Source organism: Phalacrocorax aristotelis, chromosome Z (genome assembly GCF_949628215.1).
Source record: "Phalacrocorax aristotelis chromosome Z, bGulAri2.1, whole genome shotgun sequence".
Lineage (NCBI taxonomy): Eukaryota > Metazoa > Chordata > Aves > Suliformes > Phalacrocoracidae > Phalacrocorax > Phalacrocorax aristotelis.
This window is the reverse complement of record NC_134311.1, coordinates 1093263-1106907: the sequence shown is the minus strand read 5'-3', so window position 1 is coordinate 1106907 and position 13645 is coordinate 1093263. Positions and strand designations below refer to the sequence as shown.

The following is a 13645-nucleotide window of genomic DNA, read 5'->3' as shown; positions in this document are numbered from 1 at the left end:
CTGACACAACTGCCATTAGCTTTGCTGAGAAAAGTAAACATAAGCATCTCTGAAGGCTGATGAATGTTCCTAAAAATGGATAATGGCTTAGACTCTTGGTTGGTGTAAACTTACAGGGGCGAAGTCAAGGAACTGAGCTGATTAACACAAACTGCAGAGATGATGAACCTTGAATAACTGGAAATGCTGGGCTTTGGATTTTATAATTAGAATTCTGGTAGGAAATGGAGACATGAGAGATCAAGAAAGCAATGAATTTTGTTACAAAACAAACGATATCTGACTCATCAGCATGAGCAGCAGAAAGATCTTTAAAATTTGTCCTTTGAAGCCAGGGTAATGCAACTGAAAACTGCCTGAATAAAGAGAATAGAAAAGCACAAAACGCACTCTTTCTTGTCTGGGTCTTTTCCCAGTCTGTCATCTCTTTCCTTTCTCTTCCTTCCCACTGGTACGGAATAACACCCAACCCAAGTTATTTTTAGGTAGTTTCATTTCTCAAGTGCATGAGAACATTTGGAGTGAGCCTACAAGGACATTGGAGTTAGTCAAAATTTATGTCAAAGTAAGCATCAGCACATCTGTCTTCAGACTGTTCTTCAATCCCAATGCATTTGCACACACCGTAACATGAAACTAAATTAATTATTGTAATATCCGATGCTCTAGCGTTCTCTGAACTTTGTAAGAAGACTAAGGTTGCACAGGTTCGAAATGCCTAAATATCTGAAACATTTAGTAGAACATGAAGTTAAGCTGTATGGAAGTAAGGTCTCCAAATGTACAGGGCTTGTCTGGGGCTCTGGAAAGGTTGTTTCCCTGATGGAGAAAATGCACTTCCCCGAGGGAAAGTGATTCACTACACTAGGTTGAGCCCCAGTACACTGCAATGTAAGCAACTCATGAAACTCCGCTGCACACTGTATGGAAATCCAGGCATGACTCACGACACTTAATATAGAATTGCAAGCGGACTTTTGCAATAGCTAAGCCGAACTTTAACAGCACATCCCCTTACTCTGTGCAGAGGAACCCTGGAGGAGCAGTCCTTTCAGACTCAGCCAAGCGCTCAGTCAGGTACTTGATCCCATACATAGGCTTAAACAGGACAGGAGAGCGATTTAAGCAAGCGTATACGATTAAGCACACTTTTAACAGTTTTACATCACCTGCAGCATGTGCTTAAATAACTGGCTAAACTGAAGAATGCCCATCGTTTTCTGGGTTGATTTTCCTCAAGCTTGGGGAGTCACGCATGGTCTTTACAGAGAACAATCCTGGGCTGAGATGGGAGATCCTTGCAAATTTTCTGTAGCGATCCCTGGCCTGGAGAGTCCCCATGGTCTGAACAGATGCTTAACAGCTTCAGCCTAGCTTTTCGAAAGCACTGAGCAGCTGCACCCAGCTGCGCTCAGCACCAGACCGGGAGCAAGACGGGGAAAGAGACGAGCACAGCATTCACACTGCCTGACTTTGGACATGTAAACTCAGCACCTGAATTAGGCGTGTGATTCAGAAGTGAGCTGCTACGTACCTCATGAGACAGTCTCCTCTACAGTGTGACTCAGAACAACCTCTGAATCCCACAGGTGGTCTAAAGGAGACTGTTTCTATTAATTGTAAAAGAAATCTAAAGAAATACTCACAGTACTATGAATACCCTTCCCTAAAGAATTTCAAATTCAGTGTTCAAAGCCGTGAAGGAACTTTGACTGCAGTGTTTCCACAGGAGACCCAAGGTCCAGCATTTACAGTGCCTGACACAATACTTACCTGTTGTCTTACAAAGCCAGCATTGCTTGTCTAAACTGCTCAAAGCTCCCTACAGGGTTACGGCTACTTTCTGCGTAATAACTGTAGGGTTCTTTTTCCATTAGTGCAACTGCAGAAATACAGAATTCTTTGGCAAAATGTACCTCAGCTTTTAAAAGGATTATCAAATGAACAAATCTCCCTTCCTCCTCCACCGCCCTCCAAAACAACCTGCATCATCCATGCTACTCTGACGCAAAATCCTAGCTGAAATTTAACTTCAGACTCTGTTATAGCAAGCTCATGCTGCATCTTCTTGCTCTTCATGTTCTGCCATCCAGCAGAGCTTACACGGAGTCACGTAAACATGGGTGTACATTATTTTCATGTAAAGGTATAAGCAATGAATTGTTCTGACTTCAGGCAGCCTGACGTAAGTCACTGGTTAAGCAGGGGGTTTGATATCTACAGGTATTCTTAGAAAAGTTTCATTCAAGGGTGGTGCACCACTCTAAAGAGGGGCAACTGAAATACAGTGTAAAAGAGGAGAAACTAACAGCCACAATTTTTTTCTAAACCCTCACTTTTTAATATGTCCCTCACAAACTGTGACCTAGCATGAAGGTGACCGAGATCCCCACGACCACAACCTGTGGCACCGGGCTTTGCCTTGAAGGCCTGGCTGTTTGCGATGCTCTGCATCACACTGTCACTATTCTGAAGAGCAGGACTAATCCGCCAGGTCTAATGGAGCTGGCATATGGCTCTTCTCTTCGCCTAACCTTTATAGGTCTGCTTCACACGAGCGCTTGGTGGGTCAGTGTATGCGAAGCTGCACCCTTAGCTCTAAGTGCATTTCCTTATCAGAATATATGGCACTGCATTATGCTGCACATTTACGGGTTGAAAGACTGACTGATAACGCGGCCATAGTAAAACAACATGGTACATGTAACAGCAACCGATTAATTTGTTTTAGGGAAAGAACATGACATCAGAAAGAAAGAGATATATGCTCAGCTACCTTTGATTGGAGGTAGTCAAACAGCTGAAATGATATAACCATTAAGATATGCTTTCCTGATAACTACCCATATTCGCTTATTATCTATTTATTTTTCTCTGGTATCTTAGTAGGACTTGGAACATATTCAACATATATTTTTTCCTGTGGGCATTTACTGCATTGCTGGAAGCAAAATTTCTCGTTCTCTCTGGTTACATTATCCTTATAAATTGCAATAAGAGAAGCAGTATTTTTAATGAGTACTTGTGTCACTAAATAGAAGAATGTTTACTGAAATGATCTCTATTAGTGCCTGGTAGGGTTGGAGTTTGAGCCCTTTCAGTCTGCAGTCAGAAGTGTTAGCGAGGTGGGTAGCTGGTTCAGAGCAAAATACACGTTTCTAGAGTTGTCCCTTTCTAAAATGCTGTCGTGGATGGCGTGGCTCCTTGGGAGCTCTGGAAATGGACTTCCTGAAAAGACAGATTTGATCAGGCAGGGACGTTTTAGGCTGTGCAGACATTTTGTATCCGCATAAACACACAAGCAGCGTTCCCTGTTATTTTTAAATTATAATTATTTTCAGAGCTGAACTAATTATTTTCAGAACAGAACTAATGTGGGAGCCGGCTTCCCCTCGGTTTGTAATGTCTGGAAAATTGCAGTAGCGGTAGGGGTCGGTTTGCTCTTGCAGGAGGGACAGTGCTGCTCCTCCTGCTGCTCGTAAGTAACCTTCAGGTGTTTCCCCTGCCTGTGAATGTGCTCTTTTTGTGAACAGACTACATCCACTCCTGATTTCTAATACTGAGATAACTCTAGCATTGTATTTGTAAAGTCCCCTTTTCTCTCTTGAAACAACTTTCTTTTTACTGAAAAAGCTTATGATTGTTCTAAGATTGAAGTGACTCTGGGAGAGGAAAGAAAGGACACTTCTTTTGAAAACTATATTTCCAAATTTGGAGCTACAAGGTATGACTGATCAGAAACTCTGCTTGGATAGCTCAAAACAACTAAAGCTAGGCAGTTCAGATGCAGCCTGACATTTAAAAAGCAAGCCAACTTGAGAGAAAGTCCATCGTTTAGGGTGGATGCAAGTTAATATTGCTTGAATGTAGGCTTAGATTTGTATTTTTATGCTACTTCAGCATCTATTTTCTATGCCCATTTACTAAAAGTATTCCTGCTATGGAGATGTAGCTTATGGAAAGCACAAAAGGAGTCTTAATCATCCTTAGAGCATTTGACAGAGCAGGTTTTGTTAATTGAGCAGCAGTTAGTTGAGACTTGAGAAGCGAACTGAATGGAAGCGTGATCTCCAGGTCCTCAAGAAGTTACAGCTTTGGAAAGCAGACCCGTTCTCCTCTGCAGTGTCCGCTCAGACACGACGTCCTTTCAGCCTGACCGTGGGAGAAGGGGGTTTCACGGCGGTGGCTGCATCTTTCTGGTCACGCCTGGGCACCAGCGCAGGTTAGAGTAGCCCAGCGAACACCCTGAAGCGTGCACGCAGCTACACGGCCCCCACAGAGCCTGCTCCTCGCGACAGACCGGCACACTGCTGCTGCTAAAAAGCAGTTCTGCACAATATTTCCAGCATGTAAGGGTATGTAAGGGCTTGTTTCTTCACTGGCTTGAAACGCGAGTAGTGGGATGGAAAAAACCAATGAACATTTTAACTGCCAGTGCTTTGGTGCAAGGAAATGAAGACCTGCTTATTTCACTTGACCCCCAGTCATTTTGCTGTATTATCTCATTATAGCGCTTCTGACACACACGCCTGTATGCGAAATAGGCAGAATACTGTAATTCGGAGACACTGGATCTGAATTACGGACAGTGCTGCTGCCACCGACCTCCGCAGCAAATCGTACTCGGCTGTGGCCATGAAAAGCAAGCGCTCCTGGTGGCGAAACCCTCTGCAAGTCTTCACTTTCAATAAATCACACATTCCGCACCCAACCCCCGTGACTTCCTCAAGCCATTATTTTCAATCCTAAACTATATTTCCCAGTCCTTTTAAGTCAACAGCTTGACTTTATCTTACTGTTTTCTTTACAAATGTCAAGACCACACACTCTGAGCTCTGCCAACACACTGTATTATGCTACTAGTAGACAAATTTTAACATCACATCACATACATGTTGCGGTTGCTGTTGGAACATGCCTTTTAAAAAATACCTTTATTGGATGAAATTGTCTCTTTCCCATGAAAAATCTGGTTCTTTAATATAATTTATTATTATGCCTTTTAAAATTCTGTCTGTTCAATAAAATCTTTGCTATATTATAAATACCTGTAACGAAAATATAATTTAAAATTCTGAGAGAAAACATTTTTTCCTTTTACATTTTTCACAAAACCCACACAGGCACCAAGGAAAGACTAACAATAAAAATAATTTACTCCTGTACAATCTACTCTGGGTTGGAAACATTCAAAAGAGAGATTTTAAACTTGTCTTCTGATGAAACTTTGGATAAAACATGGGAACTGATCTTAAAACAAAGGAAGGTCCTATGTTTTCCACCTGTTTAACCTGAAAACTTCTTTCAAGGGCTGATTGAGTGTTCCTAGTACTTTCCCCGCTGTAACATACCTGAATGAGGACTGGCTCAAATCGCCGTTATCTGGGGGAACCAGCCTCTGAGCCTCATTGCACGGGACTAAAACTGGTCCTGCCTCACCAGATGGGAATATTTAGCGTAGAGATTAACTCCTGGGTCTGAAAATTAAACATTAGTGGAAACAAGTTAGTGCTCTCACTCTGCAACAGCAGCAATTAGAAATTTTTACTTTTTGCTTGTTCAGTAGTTCTGTATTGCCGCAGAGCTTGTGTGTTGAAGGGAGCACAAGAAAGCTTTCTGATTCGGACCACTTGCAGGGATTTTTTTGATCCCTTCTAATTCTAAGCAAATTTCTTAGTAAAGAGGGAGCGATTCAGTAAAAGAGACATTCAATGGTGGAGCTGATATCTTTGAAGTATGGACTAGAAATACGGAAGAATTCTTCAAATCAACTAAGCTCAATCTATTTGAAGCTGGCAAAAAGGTGGACAAAGCCCAAGATAGGCATAAACCCATCAAAAAGAATGAATAAGCAGAGATTATAAATCCTAAATCTGGTAATACAATTTCCAAAGCTATCTTTAAGCAGTCCCTTTTCCCATCAAAGAAGACTTAAGTACTGTTACAGCAAATAGATTTACCTTTAAATTACAGAATTTAGCGTGAAGTTTGAAAAATCTCTCTCTGAAGTGATGAATTATGAACGAAATGCTGAATGCCCATCTTAGAGACACTTGCATCATTTTAAGGAATAGACAGTGAAGGAGAATCAAATATTTCTAGAATGTCTAGAAAACACGTTTCTATAGCAGACGAGAGGAAAAGAAAAGTACAAACAAGTCAGCACTTGTTTGGATTATCTGCAGTGAGATAACTATCCCCTGGGAATCTTCATTTCCTTGTTCTAGATCCCCTCTAATTTCTGAGTATCAAACACTGCATTGGCTTTTTTTTTATATATATATTATGAAAAGCAAAATAACCTGTCATTCCTGACTGTGACTTTAAAGAGGTATGTGTGGAAAACTGCCTGTTATATGGCTAATGCCAGGGAGCTGCCCACCCCTGGGGCTTTCTGACAGCCACCTCTGCTTCCTCCTCTTCCACCTTCCCCTTCCTTCTGTTCCTCTCCCTCCTCCACACCCCATGCACTCTCTCCCTCCATTCCTGAGTCCCTTCTCAGGGTATTTTTTTTATTTCACACCTCTTCCCACCCATTATGCCTCAACTTCCTAGGCATTTGGGAAATGTTACAATCTACCACAGACACTCCAAGATCCAGTCTTTCAGTGGACTTTGCTGGTAGAGTTATCCTTTCTCTTCCACTTTGGTCCCAGTTCAAGGAAAAGACAAAGCGATCTCAGCTTTGTTGTCCTGACCACTGCAGACACAGGCACCTCAGGAGGCATTTATATTATTTAACTTTAGGAATGTAACTGAGGTTCCACAGACAGGAGGTTGGTCCCTCAAAGCTCACATAGTCGATACAAATTGATCAGTACTCCATCAGGTAACTCAGAACCATTGTAAGGGCCAGCCAAGTGCTCTGAAGAGCTGTCTATAGGACCCTCTCTATTCATTAACTGTGTACAGCCTAGCAAGAGTAGGCTCGTAATTCAGGCACTTCACTTGGGTAGTTAAAGTTAGGTGGTGAGAATGACATCCCGTGGTCTGGGATGCCTCATCTGGGGCTTTTTTACATTACTGTATGTCTGTCTGTAGCCTAGATCGTGAATAACTTCATCAATGTTCATTGATGCTCCAATCCAACTCCAGCCTCCCAGCTGCTCCTTAACGGGAGAAGAGAAGGGTAAGGGAGCATTGCCGTTTGGAGAAGGAACAAAAAAACCTGTGATGGAAGCAGTATTGGCTGTGAGTATTAAATCAGAATAAATGTCAAATATAAGAAAGACTGCAATATTCATTACAAATCCAGGGATGAGACTATCTCCCCATAGCTTTGGCAGTTCGGTTCAAAACTGTGTGGTAATTCAGGCTTTGAATCCTACTGCATACTAAGTGAATAGGGTGGAAGAATAAGTAACACGAAAATTGTTTAAAATAGAGCATTAGGGTTTTCAGGGGAATACTATTGCATTTCAAGCCTGAGGGGGCAAATCTACTCTGATGGTAATGAAGAAAGGCTATGAAAAAAGCTATTACTGAAAAGCATCCGTTTACTGCCTTATCCTCCCACACCCGTTTTTTCCCTTCCTTGATATTGGTATTAAATATGAAGCAATCAAAGCAGCAATCACACAACTAGAGCATACAACAGACTTCTGAAAAAAATCTACAGGTGGGGTGGGGAGAATGAATATTTCCAACTCAGTGTCATACCCTATAGTTTAGTTTCCTTCATTTATAATATCAACCAAGGCTTGCAGCAGTCTATCATCTCTATGCTTGTATGGTTTGGCATTGTAAAAAAGATCAACGTAGTCACTGTACAGACTTTCTTCTGAGTCTCTCAACTGGGAGGGCTTGTTTAATTTTTCGAGGGCTTGATAGAAGTGTTCATATGGAATATTTAACTTCTCACTTGCAGTCTTCTTTGGCAGTCGCTTCTGAGCCATCTGTCTGCTAAAAGCACTTTGCAGTAAATGTAGCATAGCTTCTGATGGAATTTTATCTTCTGCTTTGTCACTGCTACTACTAGTATCTTCTGTGACTGTGGGTTTTTCACTGAGATTCTTCTGTGTGGTGTGGTCCTAGAATACAGATTAGCATAAAAAAGGTTAGGTGTCAATGAGAAACTGACTGGGTTAAGATTTGCTCTGATTAGTGATTTCCATCTATGTGTGGGTACATGCTATTTTTTCATTCAGAAGGCACTTACCATCCAGAACAAACTAGACCATTATACACCAAAATAGACTATCAAAAGGACCATATTGTATAAAATATGCAGTCCCCCATCAGTACAGGAAGTTATAAATTCAGGTTCCAATTGGCAGGATAGTACCTGTCATTTTACAGCAGGATTTTTCCCCGTCTTAAGAGGTATTTCTGGCTGTACTGTGGGAGACAGCTCCTCAGCAGTCTAACTGAAGGCAGTATATGCAGTGATGACAGCAGCTTTGATTGTGCCACATGCCCTTGTGAAATGGAGGGAGCCAGAGAAAGACAGTGACGTCTACAGCTAACAGGTGGCCATGACACGTATCTTGGAAACCTTAGAAGACTAAGGCCAGATACAGATGTACAGAGTGTCGGTGAGAGGCATGACCTCGTTTCAACAGTGTCTATTACACCTCCACTGCTGACACAGTAGCATGTGCTGCATAGCTAGGATTGTCTAACTGAACACTCGTTTTATCTTCATCTGGTTTTTACTATGTCCGCCAATATTGTCCTGCAGTACCTCCTGAATCCACTTTTACTTTCTTCCAATTTATTTTCTTGCACGTGGCTGCCACACCTGCAGACACTTATTTAACGGATTTAAAGACCGTAATCACGTCTCCCTCAATCTTCTCCTTCATAACCTGGCTGAGGAAGGTTAATCTCTCTATACTTTATAGACATCCTAATTACTTAACAGGGAGCCAAATTTATGTGATGTGATTCATAAAGTATTCTGAAGATGCTGACATAACCAAGCATTGTGGAAATGTAAAATACAACCATCCCGTGCATCCAGAAACCCACGGTCACTCTCAGAAGCCCGGAGCATGTTTAGAACACTCTACCTGAAAGGTAAAGAAGGGGTGACAAGGGAGCTAGCAGCAACAGATCCACTTAACCAAACCCTCTGAATTGGTGAGTCCCTGACTTCTCTCATGTCTTCTCTTACTAACTTCCTTCCAAACTCCCTGGAAGCACTCCAGCAGGCAAAGCTCCTTTTGGATGCAAGGCTTGTTCCCACTAGAATTACATCAATTTATTCTGTCTGTCAGAGGTATATTCCTCCCTCCTTGTACCACTCAACTGCATTAGCTACTGAGTTCACTGCTTTAGTAGCAATTTCCTCTTTCCACGCTAAAGCCCTTAGATGTTGGTGTATGAAAACAGAGACTAATAAAATTATCAGTTATTGGCATGGACAAAATTGCAATACACAACTCAGAAGTGGTCGGGGGCTAGACGAAAGGAATACAGAATGAGTATGTATCTTCTTACTAGGAAAAAATATCATTTTCTTATAAATCGAAAAATACATAAGGAAAAAAAAATAGTGTAACACTACCTCTACAAAGTCTGTCATCTTCTCCACTCCTCTTCTGTCGTTTTGCACAGCATTGTAGGATGTGTATACACGCGGCTGCTTCATGTGTTCAGGCTGGGTAGCAGTGCCATGCAAAATCAGTTTCCAATTTACAATCCTTCCTTCATTTTCTATTCTTCTGGACTAAAGGACAAGCATGGCATTAGCATAGGTTCTCAGGACATAAGAAGAGGGAACAGGACACTTGATCGTAAAGTACACAAAGGTGACTAAAATAAATTATAAGGCTTTCAATATCTAAATTTAGACAATGATCTGTAAGCACCAAAAGACTGATATATTAGAGACGGGATATATCAGAAATGTGGGATTTAATACAATGGCTTAACTACTCCAAATATTCACGTTTTGATGCAACACAATTACTAATTGATCATGTAAGCATCATTGGAATTTTGTCATAACACAGAATGCTAAGAATTACCAAAACAGTGTTTTGTGTTAGTATTTGTCCATTAAGCCATTCCACAGCAATTTCCTCACAAAAGTTACCACTGGAAAAGTAATTACGAATAATGTTATGTAGTGGTGTAAAATAGCAATGTGAAACACAGCTTGTGGAAGCGAGGAACAAATGTTTTGCCCATTAGGTTTGGCAGCAGTATTTAAATAGTAAAGAGGAAGACACAAGTACAGAGAACACCGAAACCTTATTTTACCAAAGCTTCTTTCAGAATTTTTGCTTAGTCATTTAGTGACTGAAAAGAGTTGCTGAAGCTCTCCTTTTCTAACAGAAGACTACACCAAAGTTTACACACACAGGTTACACGGCAACTAAATTATAAGTAACTCTGCATGTGAGTCTGTGATTTCAGTCAGTGTCATTAATGTGAAAACTTATTTCAGGAATCACAAACCCTGCAAGCTCAGGAAGGAATGCGTTACATCTTGAGGACAAAAACCTTGGTTTATTGTAAGTTTCAGGAATCTCTCACTTGAAAATGGAAAAGGAGAGATAATTACAAACAACATGTCCTTCTTAACTTAGTTCCAAAAAATGCAATATATTAATTACAAAGAGTAGGGTATCTGTTACCATGGGGTTATCTGTAAGCCTGCAGTATTAACACTACACTCCTGATAATAATATTTACTTCTACTGCCTTGTCCATCTGCTTAGCACTTGGCATTATCCTCCTGTTTACAGTTTGAGGCCAATAGGGGTTAGAAGCTCCATATCCGATAGGAAGCATTAAGTTTCTGGCAGGATCTGACCCCTAATGCAAGCTTATTAACAGACAACTTCAATGAAATTCTCCAGAGGTCAGTGTGCTTGATTACTCTTTCTCTGAAGAAAATTATTTTTCAGTTGCCTATAAAGCAGCTTTATTCTGGTGTCTCACTGTTGTAATCCATATCCTCAGGTGGTTCTAGTAAACTTACCTATTTCATATCTATAGATTTTTTGGCTTTAATCTTTAAATGTTGCTCAACAGTAATTACTCTAAGAAAGAAGATAGGGAAAAAAGTATACATCTAACAGTTCTCTGAGGTCACCAGAAATTCATTAATTCAAAAGGTTTTGTGTTATTGAAAATTATGCACATGCACTAAGAGAAGGCTAGATCTACCCTGTGTTCTTTTCTGCAGAAAATCCTAATCTGCAGTTAATTGTATGTTAATTCAATTACATATTTCACTCCATGAATCACAGAAAATTATATTAAGTGATTTCTATTGGTGACATATAATGTGTGAAAAACAGAGGCATGATATTTTTTTGACAGTTACATGTCAGTGAAATGAGGATAGTCCTTTGCATTTATGAAAAGAGCAAGATAATCTGACCCTATCTTTTTTCTTTCATCTTTAATCCAGAAAGATATTTGTGTAACCAAACTCTTGTTGTACCTTGCTTAATGAGAAGACTCACTATTCAACATGCCTTGCAGTGGTTAGACATAATTTTTTGAGTTAGCTTCCAAACATAGCCAGTTAGCATACAGACATACTTACCACATCAGTAATTCTTAAAACCCAGGTGCCTGTTGGATTCTCTCCCCATGTGTGAACAGACATGAAATCCCAGTTCTTAAAGCCATTGGGAGATTTATCTCTCTCTCTCTCAGCCAGTAAGACAGTGCTGGTCCCTGTGTTAGTGCAAGAGCAACAGTAGTGACTGTTCATACATGCCCACTTCTACTTTTCATATTGCTCAGCTTGCACACCATCTAGTGCATAGGTAACCTGGAAAACACACTATTTGATCGTCGCTTGTGGAACAGGAAACATGCTATTTCTGAGCAGCGGTTCCTTTAATTATTTCCACAGCTCTATTTAAGAGCATAAAAGCTAACACCTTAGGCCCACTAAAAAGGAACATCTTGCTTAGTGTTCGATCTCTAACACTAAAAGTAGAGATGCACATAAAGAAGCACAAGAAACAGGTCACACACAAACAGTATTTTCCACTGAACAATTCAGGAACCTTCTGAGATGGACATTTTGAAGGCAAACCAGTTCACGCAGTACTGTGAAACCAAAGCCTTATCCTGAATTCACAGAATCATACAGAATCACAGGTTGGAAGGGCTTCATGACTGTATTCTTTTTTTTTTTTTTTTTGGTGAGTGGATGTAAATTGTTACAGCCTGGAACTCCAACAGGGTGAAAAGCATTGTTGTTATTATTACAAAAAAGCTGCAGTTCACAAAGTATTTCTGCAGCAGAAGAGATCCTACTGCACAGTAGGAAATTTGTTGTGCTTGTTTGCTTATAAGGAGAGAGCAAGTGAGCTATATTTACATAATAAGGAGCAGAGAAGGCCCAGGGAGCCTGATCACAAGCTATAAATATATTTAAAAGTAACACCAAAAATATAGAATAAGAATGACATACATTTGGTAGTACTGTTTTGCAGAAAAGTGGAAAACAGTAAGAACTAAAGGGAAGAACAGCTTAACCATGATAACATGATACAATAGCCCAGGCAGCAGCATTTGACTGTTGCTACCTCAGCTAAACCCACAAAAATACATACAAAGATGAAGAACATATTACTGTCGTCAGTCTTTCAAAAAGAGGAGTTTTTCTAAGATGAAACCATGCTTCCTACATGTTAGCAGTAGAACAGTGTCTTGGGAGGGGAATACCAATATAAAAGTAGAACGAAAGCTACTGTTGCTGTCATCTCTTTGATGTACCTAGAGACAGTCCGTGTATTTACTCCCAAACTAAAACTGACCTAAGACAGAATTAAATTTGAAAATACCACCAAGAGTCAAGGGTAAAACACCTCACAGCAACATTGCTCCCATAAGACAAAAGGCAAACTCAGAAAATTAAAAATTAAGGTTAGGCTTAAAAGGAGTCCCAGGCAAGGTAGGGTTTGGAAATATACTGTATGTACAGTATCTTAACCCTGCTCTCTAGTGAGGTCCTGCAATAATGATATGAACAAGGCTCTACTGGTTTATTATCTGTAAATTGCTAGATCAGCCTTTAATTTCTGTAAATTAGATTAGCCTGATGTTTAAATTCATACCTGAAAGCTTGTCTGTTTTTTCTAATGATATCAGTTGGTCTAACAGATCTCACTCTCTACAAAGTTCTTTATATTCATTCTCCTTTCTGCTTTTTTTTTCTTTTTCTTTTTTTTACTCCTTATGGTGTTATTTCAGGGCATTGCCAAGATAGCCTGCCATATCCTAGCATGTTTACTGTAGTTGTACTAAGTGCCTAAGAGACACTGTGTCTTTAAATACACCAATGGGGAGACACAGTCACATGAAATCTAGGGAGTCGGATACCCTGTCTTCCATCAGTTTCTTAACTCACAGTAAGGCTGATAAGCACTATTGGACTGTAATTTTTTGTCCGCCCAGAACTCCATTTTCATAGGTCCTGTTGCCAGAACAGAAACATAGGAAAAACAGTGCCTTCATTTTCTGAAGTATGATCTTCAAACCTCTTCTCACAAGAATAACCCAGAACACATGGAGGCTGGAAAAGGGTTTCAGAGAACCAGTTCTCTAGTCCCCAGGATGCTTTGTCCTCACACTCACCTGTTGGAGGTGACTAGATTTGTCCAATGATATATTTAGCTCTTTTTAAACTACTGAAGAACACAGAGGTGGTTTTTAATTAAATAAAAATTAC

At 40.3% G+C, this 13645-nt stretch overlaps 1 protein-coding gene across 1 annotated transcript in view; it reads right to left on the bottom strand.

Annotated features, from left to right (window-relative positions):
- Positions 1-4834: 4834 nt before the first annotated feature.
- The window catches only part of PCSK1 (proprotein convertase subtilisin/kexin type 1), a 31639-nt gene continuing 22828 nt past the window's right edge, over positions 4835-13645 (bottom strand). Inside the window, exons 12-14 of the mRNA XM_075078911.1 lie at positions 11504-11637; positions 9509-9670; positions 4835-8030 (exon numbers count right to left, since the gene is read on the bottom strand). Of these exons, the coding sequence (XP_074935012.1) occupies positions 7668-8030; positions 9509-9670; positions 11504-11637 (659 nt within the window). The 3' untranslated portion in view covers positions 4835-7667. The remainder of the gene's footprint in view (positions 8031-9508; positions 9671-11503; positions 11638-13645) is intronic.